At 44.3% G+C, this 15,097-nt stretch overlaps 1 protein-coding gene across 1 annotated transcript in view; it reads left to right on the top strand.

Annotated features, from left to right (window-relative positions):
• The window catches only part of kcnh5b (potassium voltage-gated channel, subfamily H (eag-related), member 5b), a 41,995-nt gene extending 32,984 nt beyond the window's left edge, over nucleotides 1-9,011 (top strand). The window contains exon 11 of the mRNA XM_053620293.1: nucleotides 7,455-9,011. Coding sequence (XP_053476268.1) covers nucleotides 7,455-8,504 — 1,050 coding nt within the window. The 3' untranslated portion in view covers nucleotides 8,505-9,011. The remainder of the gene's footprint in view (nucleotides 1-7,454) is intronic.
• The last annotated feature ends 6,086 nt before the right edge of the window (nucleotides 9,012-15,097 follow it).

Raw genomic sequence — 15,097 nt, 5'->3', positions numbered from 1 at the left:
CACGCACACTAACACTATCACTAACACTATCACGCACACTAACACGCACACTAACACTATCACACACACTAACACTATCACGCACACTAACACGCACACTAACACTATCACTATCACTAACACGCACACTAACACTAACACGCACACGCACACTAACACGCACACTATCACCTACACTAACACGCACACTATCACCTACACTAACACGCACACTAACACTATCACTAACACTATCACGCACACTAACACTATCACGCACACTAACACTATCACGCACACTATCACTAACACTATCACACACACTAACACTATCACGCACACTAACACTATCACTAACACTATCACCTACACTAACACGCACACTATCACCTACACTAACACGCACACTAACACTATCACTAACACTATCACGCACACTAACACTATCACTAACACTATCACGCACACTAACACTATCACGCACACTAACACTATCACTAACACTATCACACACACTAACACTATCACGCACACTAACACTATCACTAACACTATCACGCACACTAACACTATCACGCACACTAACACTATCACTAACACTATCACGCACACTAACACTATCACTAACACTATCACACACACTAACACTATCACGCACACTAACACTATCACTAACACTATCACCTACACTAACACGCACACTATCACCTACACTAACACGCACACTAACACTATCACGCACACTAACACTATCACTAACACTATCACGCACACTAACACTATCACGCACACTAACACTATCACTAACACTATCACACACACTAACACTATCACGCACACTAACACTATCACTAACACTATCACGCACACTAACACTATCACGCACACTAACACTATCACTAACACTATCACGCACACTAACACTATCACTAACACTATCACACACACTAACACTATCACGCACACTAACACGCACACTAACACTATCACTATCACTAACACGCACACTAACACTATCACGCACACTAACACTATCACACACACTAACACTATCACGCACACTAACACGCACACTAACACTATCACTAACACGCACACTACCACTAACACGCACACTATCACTATCACTAACACGCACACTAACACTAACACGCACACTAACACTATCACGCACACTAACACGCACACTAACACTATCACTAACACCTACACTAACACGCACACTAACACTAACACTGACACTAACACCTACACTAACACGCACACTAACACTAACACTATCACTAACACCTACACTAACACGCACACTAACACTAACACTATCACTATCACTAACACGCACACTAACACTAATACTAACACTATCACTAACACTATCACTAACACTATCACTAACACGCACACTAACACTAATACTAACACTATCACTAACACTATCACTAACACTATCACTAACACGCACACTAACACTAACAGCAGGTGACCTAACATTTAGGAATCAGGAAACAGAACCTGATATCCAGTTGAATTTCAACTCTACTTCACCTTCATTATTCACCATCCTTTCCTCCATCCATCCATCCATCATATATTCACCAACCTTTCCTCCATCCATCCATCCATCATATATTCACCAACCTTTCCTCCATCCATCCATCCATCATATATTCACCATCCTCTCCTCCATCCATTCATCCATCATATATTCACCATCCTCTCCTCCATCCATTCATCCATCATATATTCACCATCCTTTCCTCCATCCATTCATCCATCATATATTCACCATCCTCTCCTCCATCCATTCATCCATCATATATTCACCATCCTCTCCTCCATCCATTCATCCATCATATATTCACCATCCTCTCCTCCATCCATTCATCCATCATATATTCACCATCCTTTCCTCCATCCATTCATCCATCATATATTCACCATCCTTTCCTCCATCCATCCATCCATCATATATTCACCAACCTTTCCTCCATCCATCCATCCATCATATATTCACCAACCTTTCCTCCATCCATTCATCCATCATATATTCACCATCCTTTCCCAGGAGGAATGCCCCTACAGGACGGTGCAGTTGTTGAAATGTAGTCTGTAATGTTCAAGCGGTCCCCGTAAGTCACCCGAGAGGTTTCTGTGTGTCCTGGTTGGCTTGATCCGAGCTGTACGGTGTGTAAAACCTGACGATACGTGTCAGAGCGACTCCATCAGAATGTTGTATGAACACGTGCTTCAGCGAAAGAGATAGGACTTTCATACGAAGGAAATAAACCCGTCAGTATAAATTTATTTCTTTACATTGAATCCAGATTGTCGAATATTCAAGATATCGAACATTTCTTTGTTTCTTTGTCCCCCCTCAAAATAAATAGTTTGAGAACCCTCAATAAACCCCATGTAGAAGACTGAACGCTCATTCGTCCCTAATGTATCGACGCGTGCGACGTAAATCGGTTCCAGCTCGCCCGTTATTTCTGAAACCGAGCGCGTTTCGTTCGTCTTCACGCCAGCCACGAGTGTCTGACGCTTTTTTTTTTTTTTTTTTTAACGTGCGTATAAACGTGCGTGCCATCTTCACGCTTAAAACGACTTGTCTTAATTATTCATCCGGCGTAGCGAATTATTTAAACGGACTTCTTCTTGGAAAGAAGGTAGCGGGAAAGACAAATGATGAAAGGGATTAAATCTGTCATCGCCGCTTTTGGTAAAAAAAAAATAAAATAAAGTATACGTACGGTATTATCATGTCCGCTCGGACTTTTGAGATTAGTTTCTGGCTATAAATAAGCAATGAATCACACGGGAACAGCCCGAAGGCCTCAGCACTGTCGAGTGTGTAATGAGTATTCATTACTTCACATTATTAGATTATAAGAGAATAGAAAATTCAGAATCTCCCACTGGTGATGGAAATATCTCAGTTAATTCATTATGTCTTACTGGAAGGAGGTAGAGTGGAATCTGTGTGTGTGTGTGTGTGTGTGTGTGTGCGTGTGTGTGTTTGAGAGGGAGAGACAAAAATATTATTCTCCGTGTGTCCTGCTGTCTGGCTGCTGGCGCTGAAAGATAAATGCAGGCAGTGCGTGGGACGTCGCCGTCGACACAACTGCCTCTGCGCTCTATTTAGTCCCTACGTGTGGCGCTAATACACAGAATTTTAGAAACAAACAGCCAAAGTGGACCCGAAATGTGGTATCTGTGCTATTTAGAGGCCCTCGTAGTCCTCTTAAACAACACAAAGACGGATCAGTCATCCGGACGAATCCACAACCGTTGGCAATCGGTACCACGTGGTACCGTTTAGCCTGTGTGACCTTTAAAAATAGTTTTGTTTTTGTTTGTTAGCATTGAATCTTATAAAATGTGAGTTTACGTATATCTCTTTACAAGCGGCGGCGTTGTGCCTTCAAATACCGCGGTTACGTGGGTCAATTTTTCAATCAGAGTGACACAGATACACAAAATGTGGTCCGTCGGTGTGTGTTCTGTTGACACGAAGACATTAGCTAATTTGATTTATTTTTTAAATTAATTAATGATTCACCGCCAGTCGATGATTTATGACACAGGTTGTACTTTTAAAGACAAAAATCGCTGCATCGTTGGTAAAAAAAAAAAAAAACAGCGAGAGAACGTCATTTTCTTCTTCCCGGGATCTTGGAAATGCGTGATGATGATGATGATGATGATGATGATGCAACTTCCTGTTCCGAACATCCCACAGGAGTGAGTGAGTTCAGGTTAGGGAATCGGGTAAATGAGGAAGAAGAAAGAAAGTCATACAGGAAGAGAGGTTCTTCGGTTTCTTCAGAACTACTGTATTGCTTTAGAGTCACACACGTACAGTGAGTGCCTGCTGCTATTTATTTATTTATTTTTAAATCTGGAGACTATCAGAAGCACTGCGATGAAGCTAAAGGACAGGATAAATAATTTAGCATGGAGCAAGTCGCCTAAGCCGTCTTTCCCATCACCGAGCCTTAGGAGAGCCGCAAGCGGGAGAGGAGAGGAGGAGAGACAGATGGGAAATAAAAGGACAAGAACCAGTAGAAATAAATAAATTAAGCGGGAGGTAGATCTCCAAAGGACCGTCGAAAAGAGACAGTAGACATCGGTGCGTAATTTAGAAAAGGAAAGAAAAATGTACAATCTTTGGTTATTAGTGTTACAGTCATGACTGACTCCTTAGTGAAGTGTCCTACACACCGATCTGCAAACACACAGATTACACGCACAGACTGGGTGTTTTTTTTGTTTGTTTGTTTTACAGCGCAGCTCAGTATTAATGTAATTATCTACAGAATGTCTGAACAGAAGAGTCAGGATTTCTTAAATAATGTATTTTTTGACACAATGAGTAGCAAGAGTAGAAAGCTTCAGAGAAAATGTGATTTTAATCCACCTGCCTGTGCGGCGAAGACGGGGATTGTGTTGTGAAGATATATTTTTTATATATCTTTTACGAACAGCGATCACTCACCGCATTGTTAATGCCAGGTCATGAGCAGAGAGAGAGAGAGAGAGAGAGAGAGAGAGAGAGACAGTGAGAGAGTGAGCGAGAGAGAGAGAGTGAGCGAGAGAGAGAGTGAGCGAGAGAGAGAGAAAGTGAGAGAGACAGAGAGAGAGTGAGCGAGAGAGAGAGAGTGAGAGAGAGAGAGAGAGAGCACAAGAGAGGTAGAGAGCACAAGAGAGTGAGAGAGAGACAGAGAGAGCACAAGAGAGAGTGAGAGAGACAGAGAGAGCGTGAGAGAGACAGAGAGAGAGAGTGAGAGAGAGAGCACAAGAGAGTGAGAGAGAGAGAGCACAAGAGAGAGTGAGAGAGACAGAGAGAGAGTGAGAGAGACAGAGAGAGAGTGAGAGAGAGAGAGAGAGCACAAGAAAGTGAGAGAGAGAGCACAAGAGAGTGAGAGAGAGCGAGAGAGAGAGTGAGAGAGATAGCACAAGAGAGTGAGAGAGAGAGAGAGCGAGAGAGAGAAAGAGAGAGTGCGAGAGAGAGAGAGTGTGAGGTGAAATCATTCCGACGAAGATATTACAGCTGGATAAAGTGTACGTCAGATCAGAAGGTCTGATTGGTCAGAAGGTCTGATTGGTCAGGTCCGATTGGTCAGAAGGTCTGACAGTAGTGCAGCTGCAAATCATTTCCAACCCACACGCTCGTCCAAATGCATTATCGTTTCTATAGCAACAGCGGGCTCATGTCAGTGCGGTACAGTTTTCTGTAAGGAGACGTTTCTTTAACGTTTACGGAAGGAGTCTCCAGTGTCAGAGGTAAATCTGTGACTTTTAAGTTTTCCGACGTCTTCAGGACGAAGGAGTTTGCGCTTTTCGCAGTTTCCGGGTAACGAGACGTCCTTGTTTTGTTTCGGGGTTGTTTATTTATTTATTTATTTATTTTTACCTCATTAACTTCACGACAGAGAAATAACGTAACGCAATACCGTTGCATATACGCCTACGCCCTTATAATGCGAAATGTGAAACTTGTTTCACGGGTATTCCACAGCATAAACGTAACTATAGACGGATAAAAGGTTGTACGTCTCGTTCATTAACGATTAGAAAACTGTAAAACGGACAATCGTCGCCGTGTAACAGGAGCGAAACTCTTCTGTACATTAGAACGGTGAGAGGAACATCACTTAATCTCACCGTCCTGTGACTGAGGATCTTCCCTTAACAGCAAGTATTTTATTCCTTATTTAATACATGCTGTAAATAATCTCTATTCATCTGTATTGCATTCATAACGGCCTCAAACCTGCGGCGTATCCGGGTGTAATATCGGGTTCTCTCGTTCCCGTCGCTCGGCACGTTCCTCCTGACATCTGCTCTAACGCTGCCAGACTGTTTGGCAAATCTTTGCACATCCGTCTTGACATTTCTGTTAAAACTCTGCCAGATGTCATACGCTTCCGTCTTCGAATCCGCTCCGGAGACCGAGAGCCTCGTGGTAAAGCACTTTTGTTTTCAAGAGGTTTTTTTTTTTTTTGGGATTGTTGTCTTTGTAACATCCTTGAATGAAATTTTTCGTAGATAAACTGTAAAACAGGGCTTAAAACATCCTTTCCTCTTAACTGTTCATAACAAGCATTCGGACCTTCTATACGTATACGGTTTAAGAAAAATAAGGTTAAATGTACACTCCTGAAGGGTTCTTTGGTTGTCCGTCTGGGGGAACCCTTACACACCCCTACAGAGTGTTTTCCTGTTAGAAAGGAGTAGAACCATTTCAGGACGCCTTTAATTATCCGATGTGATTTATTTATTTATTTTTTTTAAAGAAGGGTTCTGGGTATTAAGAAGAAAATAATGAGCAGTAAAGTTGAAGTTTGTACCAAACACTTACCTAATTAAAAAAGAAGAAAAAAAAAACAAACAACAACCTTCTCTGAGGGTTCTTTATGGGTTGTTTGGTTTATTAATGGTTCTTAGCTTCCAAAGAATGGTTCTACTAGCAATCCTATCGGATCGGAAAACTGATTTATGTAGGGATCTGCAAAAAGTTCAAGTTGGTTGCCATAACGGTGTATATAACCATCAGAGTGTTCCAAGTACGATGTTTTTAAGGGCGAAGAACCCTAAATGATCCAGTGAACCCTTAATGAACCCTTGAGGAACCGTTCTGTGTAAGAGTGTACCAAGTAACAAACCAGTTTGGATAAATTTTTAGTTAAATTCTAAATAAAGAGCAATAATGCTCGTAAAACAAGCGTTCTCAGAGGGGTCTCTAAGGGTTCTTTGAATAATTATGGGTTCTTGTCTTCCAAAGAACGGTTCTACTAGGAACCCTATCTGATTCTAAAACCATTTTCGTAGGGCTCTGCAGAAAGTTTAAGTTTGTCCCTGTAACAGTTTGTATAACCATCATAGATGGGTCCAAGTAGGAGGCTAAGAACCTTAGATGTTCCTTGAAGAACCCTTAAAGAACCTTTTAAAACCCTAGTTAGGGTTGAGCTAGATTTCAAATGACATTTTCTAGGCACTAAGAAGAAAATGATTACCAATAATTTGGTTTTTGTACTGCGCACTTACGCGATCAATGCACACACTCGTAGAAAAAAGTGGTTCTCTGAGGGTTCTTTGGATAATTGAGGGTTCATAGTGTCCAAAAAGAAAATCGTTTAGACTCTGGACGCCACTTTGTTCAATAAAAGTTGTATTGAAATGTGCTGTGTAAATAATTTGACTGAAAAATGTTTGTTCTTTTGTCGAGAAAACAGCTTGGTGTAGGGTTCTACATAGAACCAGCCAACCAAAACGTTTTGAGAGCTAAAGTTTGTTTCTATAGCAGTGTCTTATTTTCAGAGTGAGTTCTAAGTAGAACCTCTTTAGGATGCTATGAAGCCTTAATTTTCCTAAGAACCTGTAAGGAACCCCCTTTTTTTTTTCTTCTAACAGTCTGTGTATATCCCAAAGGCCCTTGTGCATAAATATGTCTTCTTCTTCTTTTTTTTTTTTAGATAGTCTTCCGTAAGATCAGCGACGTGAAGAAGGAGGAAGAGGAACGTCAGCGCTCGAAGAACGAGGTTCCGCTGACTATCCCCGTGGACCACCCGGTCCGAAAACTCTTGCAGAAATTCAAACAGCAGAAGGAGCTCCGCAACCAGGAGGCTTCGGTCCAGATCGATGTGGAGAAGAACCAGCAGCAACTTCACACGCATAGCTTCCAGCTATGTTCAAACACTCAGCTGCAACAGACACACACATCCATCCCGCAGAGCACACTCCATGCAGTGCAGAATGGGAGATCTAGCATAGGTTCCTGTAGCAGCGTGGTCACCATCTCGCAGATCACACCGATCCAGAACTCTCTGTCCTTCTCCAAACCTGGTGACCTGCTCAAACAAAACAACGTCATGGAACTGAAGCCCGCTGGAGATCAAACCCCGAGCGTGACCCGCTTGAAGCTGAGCAACACCGCACGCGCCAAACCGGTCGCGACCGGTCGTGGTTGGATGCGGCTGAAAAACAACGTGGCCCTACCGGATTCGCCACCACAGGAGAGCAGGAAGGAAGGGCTGAACAACATGGCGTCTATAGAACGGCTCTCGCCTGAGGTCAAGGTGCAGATCGAAGGCGTCGTGGACGTCACCAGGTCCAGAAAGAACTCGCTCCGAAAAACAGACTCGTTAGATAGCGGGTTAACCCAAAGCGATCAGAGACTAGATAACGTAGAAGAAGTGCAGAGTCCCGAACCAGGCGATAGCAGCTGCTCCGGAGCTGAAGGACAACCTTCTAGGGATGTGTTCTCACACCATGGGCTGTCATTTCATACCACGCTTCAGGAAGCAAGGCTGGAGCTACGGGCTGAGATCCAAGCTTTGGGTTCCAGGATGGCTGTTTTAGAGGAACAAATAGGCCAGATCCTCAGACTGCTCTCAGAACAGAACGATCCACCGGGTCAGACCTGTACGCCTCAAATACACAGACCCAAACCCAGAACAGAAGAACCTTTCACCGTCTCTACACCGCGTAGTCCTGACTCAGACAGCGATGAAGCTGTGATCTGAGCAAAAGCAAAAATTAATGCTGAACCGAAAAAAACAACAAACCCCTGAAGCCCTGGTCTGTATGTGAATAAGACCCGGTTTGTTCGGAGATTCTTGAAAACGTCAGTTTTCATTGAAACGTGTCGAGACCCTCAACGATTTTTCAAACGTGAGTGCTTGGCCAGTGGTAGGTTGGACGGAAGGAGCACCGTGTACTCACTTTGTTAGACAACTTTGCACAACGGCTACTCTTTAAGATGGAGACACTCATGGAGAAACTACCGCGAAGCTATTTTCTGATTTTTGTTGTTGTTGTTGTTGTTGTTGTTTTTTTTAACTCCGCATGTACAGCTGGGTTCTGGTTTGCCAAAGACAAAAAACGCCTATCAAATGTCGATCATATTTGTACGATGTTATACAGTACATGCTTGTACATTATGCAGATGACTGCATGCAGGTGACGTTTGCTTATTCACTCTGATTATCTGGATGATATTTATTCAGAACATGGAGCGTTTTGATTAAAAGTGGCACGATGCGCCTGAAAAAAAAACCCCAAAAAAACCCGAAATGTCTTCTCATAAACCTATAAGAGAACGGCTAGTGAAGATTCGATTGGTAGGATTGTAGAAGCAGCTAGAGTGAAAGAATTTCGTTTGGATGGATGTTTTTTTGTTTGTTTGTTTGTTTTTAGGAGGAAGATGTGAACACAACGTTGCTATATAGCGAAGGCACAGGTAGATCCCCTTAGCGCAGGTAAATAGCGAGACTTCAGGATGAGCACACAACTCAAAGGTAAGATTAACTAATCCCGATAAGTCTGGTTAAGATGAAATCAATCATCAGGAGTCTGAACCAGAGTGAAATTATTATATTCCCCTCATTTGTCTTCCAAAATTCCTCACCTGAAGGACAACACGTGCTTCCACCGAGACGAGTGACGCTAGCCAACCGCATCTTTCCAAAACCGTTGTTCATTCTGTGTCACAGTGTAGAGGAGAGCGCTGTCCACCCTATCACGCATACATCAGCTTATAGACTCTTGCGATTGGCTAGTGACCCGTGTGATTGACATGGGAGAGAGAGTATGCCCCTCCCACCAAGAGAGCACAGCCAGTTTTACTGTCTTGGACAGCCAAAGATGGATTCAAGCTTGCGATCTCTCGCAAAACTGATACATTTGATTCATTTGCTGTTTGCTTTGATTTTCGCTTTTGCACTTAATTAAGACATAATTGAACGAAAATGTACCGATACATTCATCGGTCAGAAAAAGGTTGAAGAAACCCCCCCCAAAAAAAAAGCCAAGTGCACAGACAAATCACAAAAATTTTGTTGGCACTAGATGAATGATTACATACTTATATAAATAACTATTTTTAAATCATTTTCTGTGTCACATCCAGCGATACAGATGGGGGGGGGGGGGGGTTCGTGTGTTTATTCCAGAACACGTGAAATTTCTTCAGTGCTTACAGCTCTGTCCTCCGCTTCAGTTTATCAGCTCGCATCTACAAAACAAAGTTACAAATATTACAACCAAAAACGCAAGGACGCGTTCGATTCACTTCCCGCGAGTCGAGTCGAGTCGAGTCGATTCAGAGCGGAGTCGCTGTTTTCCTGCGTTCAATTTCGCTCGGAACCGAATCGAGAACGCCTCGCCCGGACGCTCTCGGACCACACGCGAATCTGATTCCTGTGATCCCGCCTGACTAAAGAAGCGCACCGAGTCGGAGGACGCACCGGGATCCAGTTCAAATCCTCAACAAAATGTCCCCGTGAACGGGCGCGTCCTCAACGATACGTCTTTTGTATCTTTAGTCAGAGAAAGATCGTTGTAGAATGAACAAAATTGGACCAATTATACCTTTGCGGTTAAATTCACAGTTTTCCTTTTGATTGTTGATTTGACTGTACACCAGAAAGGTTCTCGAACTTTCTGAGAACCTTTGTTCTCAGAGTAGTATGTTATATATATATATATATAAAGTTAATTCTCAGCTGATTAGGCAGTAACTTCATGCTACGGTTGGACAAACTGGAGGTAGTCCATCACGAACCCGGTTGGGATTTTCCCCACCGAACCACCCGAAGGTGTAATCATTCCGTCTGATAAAACACGTCTCCGGTTTGGAAAGATTCAGGTCCGATCCGCTTCAGAGGTGCGACGCCGAAGCGTGAGCCGCGGTGAGCTTCCGTACCAGCGCGCTAACGACCTCCTCCGAGAAAAATGCTTGCACGTACGACTGCTGGTCCTGGACCTTGGAGCGACTGGATAACTTCTGAAACGACCCCAATTTCAGAAAAGATCCAGAAGTTTCTTCTCCGCCGAGAGAAGCCTTGAGCGAAGAGAGTTATTTTAAAGCAGTACTGCCCACATTAACTCCCACATCAGCAGCAGTAAACTGTCTGCATTTTGTTTTTGTTTTTTTTACTCGCATGGTGTCAGTTTTCTTGCTATTTATGAATGTAATCTATTTATTGTCGTCTGCCAGTGAAGTTTAAGAGACCGGTCGGGGTTTGATGGGTTTTTTGCTTTCACTCTTTATTGAAAGCGAGAATATTAGATGGAGATCAGAGGACACGGAGCGATCAAGCCTACGTGAGGAATAAAACCCTTGGGGGCATGTTGTTCCAGGAAAATAATCAACGAGAGCACGGTGTGACGAAGCGGCGTCACGGCTGCCGCGACAAAGTTGCGTCCTGAAGTGCTTTATTCCTCTCCTACTGAAGCGGTCTGTTAAGGATCGCTGTTTCTATTCTTCGAAGGACATGCTGTACTTTTGATCGGTTTGATGTTGTCGAATGTCCGTTAGCTTGTCCTGTCCCCTGGGAACCACAGAACGTAAACAGACTTTGCCGCTGACGCTGGAGACTCCTTCCATAACCGTTAAATAAGCCTCGGCTTACCGGAAACTTCACCGTATCGACGATTTTTTAATCCGTTTATGAGGAGAGAGGAATGAGGGGAACGGGCCGTTGCTATAGAAACGATAACGATAACGATAACGACTGCACCGCTGTCAGAGCGAGAGAGATTTACATGCGCTCATATTCACTAGTATTTCACGCAGGAGACGAGTTTCCCGGCCCGGGTACACACGCGGCGATTTGGTCTGCGGTATCGGTTTCGTCACGTCCTGTCGCGTTTTCGTGACGTGTCCGTGTCAGTCAGACTGTCTTACACTGCAGTCCTCTGTGTCTCTGTAATTTCAGTCCAACTAGAGGACGTGACTTTTCCTCCTGTCTGGTTCTGCTCTCTGTCCTCAGGGTGAAGGAGAATGCTCAGTATCGCTGAGTCCGTTACTGCCAGTCTCTCTCTCTCTCTCTCTCCCTCTCCCTCTGTCTGTCCTTTGTCTACCTGTCTTCTCTCTCTCTCTCTTCATCGTCTCTCTCTTCTATTACACTGTCCCCTCTCTCCTCCCTCTTTCATATCATGTCTCTCTCTCCCTCTCTCTCTCTCTCTGTCTGTCCTTCGTCTACCTGTCCTCTCTCTCTCTCTCTTCATCATCTTTGTCTTCTATTACACTGTCCCTTCTCTCCTCCTCCCTCTTCCTGTCTTCTCTCTCTTTTCCCCGACTCTCTTTTCCCTCTGTTTCTCCGCCCCTGCTATCATCTCTTTATTTTCTTTCCCTCGTTTTTCCTATCCCAGTCATTTTTCCTTCTTTCCTTCTGTTTTCTCTCTTCCTTCTCCATCTTCCTGTCTGTCCTTCTTCTCTTTTTCTTCTCTTCCTCTCATCCTCCGCATCTCCCCATTTCTTCGCTCCCTCTGTGTCTCCCGCGCTGTCTTTCTCCCTTCTCCCCTTCACTCTTCCTTGTTCTCTCTCTGTCTGTCCTTCCTCACTCTTCATGTCCCTCCCTGTCTGACTCAGCAGTGGAATATATTCTTATGTCCTCTGTATTTTCTACGTCTCTCTCTCTCTCTCTCTCTCTCTCACACACACACACACACACACACACACACACCACTCCAATATATTCTTATACCCTTTGTATTTTTCTTGTCTTCTCTTTCCTTTCTTTGCCAGTTCTCCATCTCTCTCTCTCTCTCTCTCTACCCCTACTCTGTCGTTCTTTTTCTCCCTGTCTTGCCTCTCTGTCTCTCTTCTTTCGTGCCACTATCTCTCTTCCCTCTCTATTTTTTTGGTCTGTCATTTCCCCCCTTCTCTCCCTTTTCTCCTTATTGCACAGTCTCCTCCATCTTCTCTCCTTTATCTTCTCTCTCCTTTCTTTATCTCTTTTCTCCCCCCCCCGTCTCCCCCTGTCTGTCTCTCTTCCTTCTGTCTGTCTCGGCAGATGAATGTTTTCCGATGTCCTCCCTGTCTTCCTGTGTTTTCTCTGTTTCTCCTTTCTTTATCTGTCCTCCTCACTGCGTCCATCTCCTTCTCTTCCTGTCTCTTACACGTTCTCTCTCTTCTCGTCCATGGCAGCAGCCCAGTGCGTCCTGGTCCTCTCTGCTATCTGTCTCTCTCCATGTCTACTTCTATGCTATCACTGTCCTGCAAACCTTCTTACACTTTTAATCTGAGACTAAGCCATGCTATACAATCTTTTTGTAGTTTTACATTTTGATTCATTTGTAATTTGTACGCTAATAATGTATTTAGTTTTTTGTGTATATATTGTGTATAAACGGAATGATACTTGAGTATTTGAGAGCAAAAAATGACTTTATGCCCCATAGCACCCATTCCCCGTGTAACGCTATCATTTTTTTTTTTTGCTTTATTTCGTTTCCCCCTGACGTTTATTACTCGTTAGGAAACATTAAACGAGCGCGAGGAGCCGAGCAGATAGACGAAGTTACTCATCTGCTGCAGCTCGTCTCATTAGCGGATTAATTCCGCAGCTTCTCCTGCAGCAAAACGTCGTCCCTCCTGCCTCATAATGAAGACGAGATAGAAATTAGTTCGGAAACTCCTGGAGAAGTCTCGTCACAGGGCGTGTGGGCGGGAGGAAGGAGAACGTGAAAGCGGAGAACCTCGGGTCTTCTGTGACAAACGGTTCGAGGATTCGTGTGTGTGTGTGTGTGTGTGTGTGTGTGTGTGTGTGTGTGTGTTTTTAACTGCATAAAGAATCCGGAAGTTCGTCTTTACCCATCCGTCACTGCACAGCGGCGTTTAACGCTGATACACTGTGATTGACTTGATAAGATTGTTGTAAGCAAGCAGCAGCAGTGTGACCTCTCTTAATATTCTCCTAACTGCAGAATTATTGACAAAACCTTAACATATAGCAGGGCACGGTGGCGTAGCACATTAGCACATTTGCCTCGCAGCCACAACATACAGGTCCATGTGGATAAGCGGTACGGGAGATGGATGGATGATATTATATAGAGCTGCTCCTAGAAGACCAAGAGATCATGTATTCCAGGAAATACAGTCACAGAAGAGATTGAATCTTTCTATCTTTAGTTGTCCCATGTTATTTTTGGCATTGTATGTTTTGTTCTCTGTCTCTCGCTCTCTCTCTGTCTCTCTCTCTCGCTCTCTCTGCCCCTCTCTCTCGCTATCTCAATCTGTCTCTCTCTCTCTCTCTCGCTCTCTCTGCCTCTCTCTCGCTATCTCAATCTGTCTCTCTCTCTGTCTCTCTCTCTCGCTCTCTCTGCCTCTCTCTCACTATCTCAATCTGTCTCTCTCTCTCTCTCTCTGTCTCTCTCTGTCTCTCTCTGCCCCTCTCTCTCGCTATCTCAATCTCTCTCTCTCTCTCTTTGTCTCTCGCTCTCTCTGCCCCTCTCTCTCTCTCTATCTGTCTCTCTGCCCCTCTCTCTCTCTCTATCTGTCTCTCTGTGCCTCTCTCTCTCTCGCTCTCTCTCTCTCGCTCTCTCTCTCTCTCGCTATCTCAATCTGTCTCTCTCTCTCTCTCTCTGTCTCTCTCTGTCTCTCTCTCTCTCGCTCTCTCTGCCTCTCTCTCTCGCTATCTCAATCTGTCTCTCTCTCTCTAGCTGACTCTCTCTGCCTCTCTCTCTCTCGCTCTCTCTATCTCAATCTGTCTCTCTCTCTCTAGCTGTCTCTCTCTGCCTCTCTCTCTCTCGCTCTCTCTCTCTCTCGCTCTCTCAATCTGTCTCTCTCTCTCTAGCTGTCTCTCTCTGCCTCTCTCTCTCTCGCTCTCTCTCTCTCGCTATCTCTGCCTCTCTCTCAGTCCCTCTCTCGCTATCTCTATCTGTCTCTCACTCTCTCTGCCTCTCTCTCTCTCGCGCTCTCTCTCTCTGCCTCTCTCTGTCTCGCGCGCTCTCTCTCTCTCTGTCTGTGTGTGTATGTGAGTCGTTAGCGCCCAGCTGCTCTTTCTGCAGTAATCAGGTTTTCTCCTCCGTCTCCTTCGCCACGTGTCATTCCAAACTTGGTGAATTTATTTTTCATTTAACGCTTAATTGCATGGAACTGATCCGACAGAGACGGCGTACTTTTGTCACTTACGCCGTGCCTGAATGCAGCCAGAGGTAAGGTTTAGCAATGAGAAGCATTTGGACAGCTTTCAAGCAAAACGGCGCAGAACTCAAAAGACGGCTTGAATTTATTTAAACAGTATTAAACCAGAAAAATATCCCGCGGCCCTGTGTTGGCTGACTGCGTCGAGCCTGTGCAGGTATTTCACCCTCCGGTTCTGGTTAG

The sequence above is a fragment of the Ictalurus furcatus genome, chromosome 3 (genome assembly GCF_023375685.1).
Source record: "Ictalurus furcatus strain D&B chromosome 3, Billie_1.0, whole genome shotgun sequence".
Taxonomy (NCBI): domain Eukaryota; kingdom Metazoa; phylum Chordata; class Actinopteri; order Siluriformes; family Ictaluridae; genus Ictalurus; species Ictalurus furcatus.
Note: the sequence above shows the minus strand (reverse complement) of the source record. Positions and strands in the feature narration are given on the sequence as shown.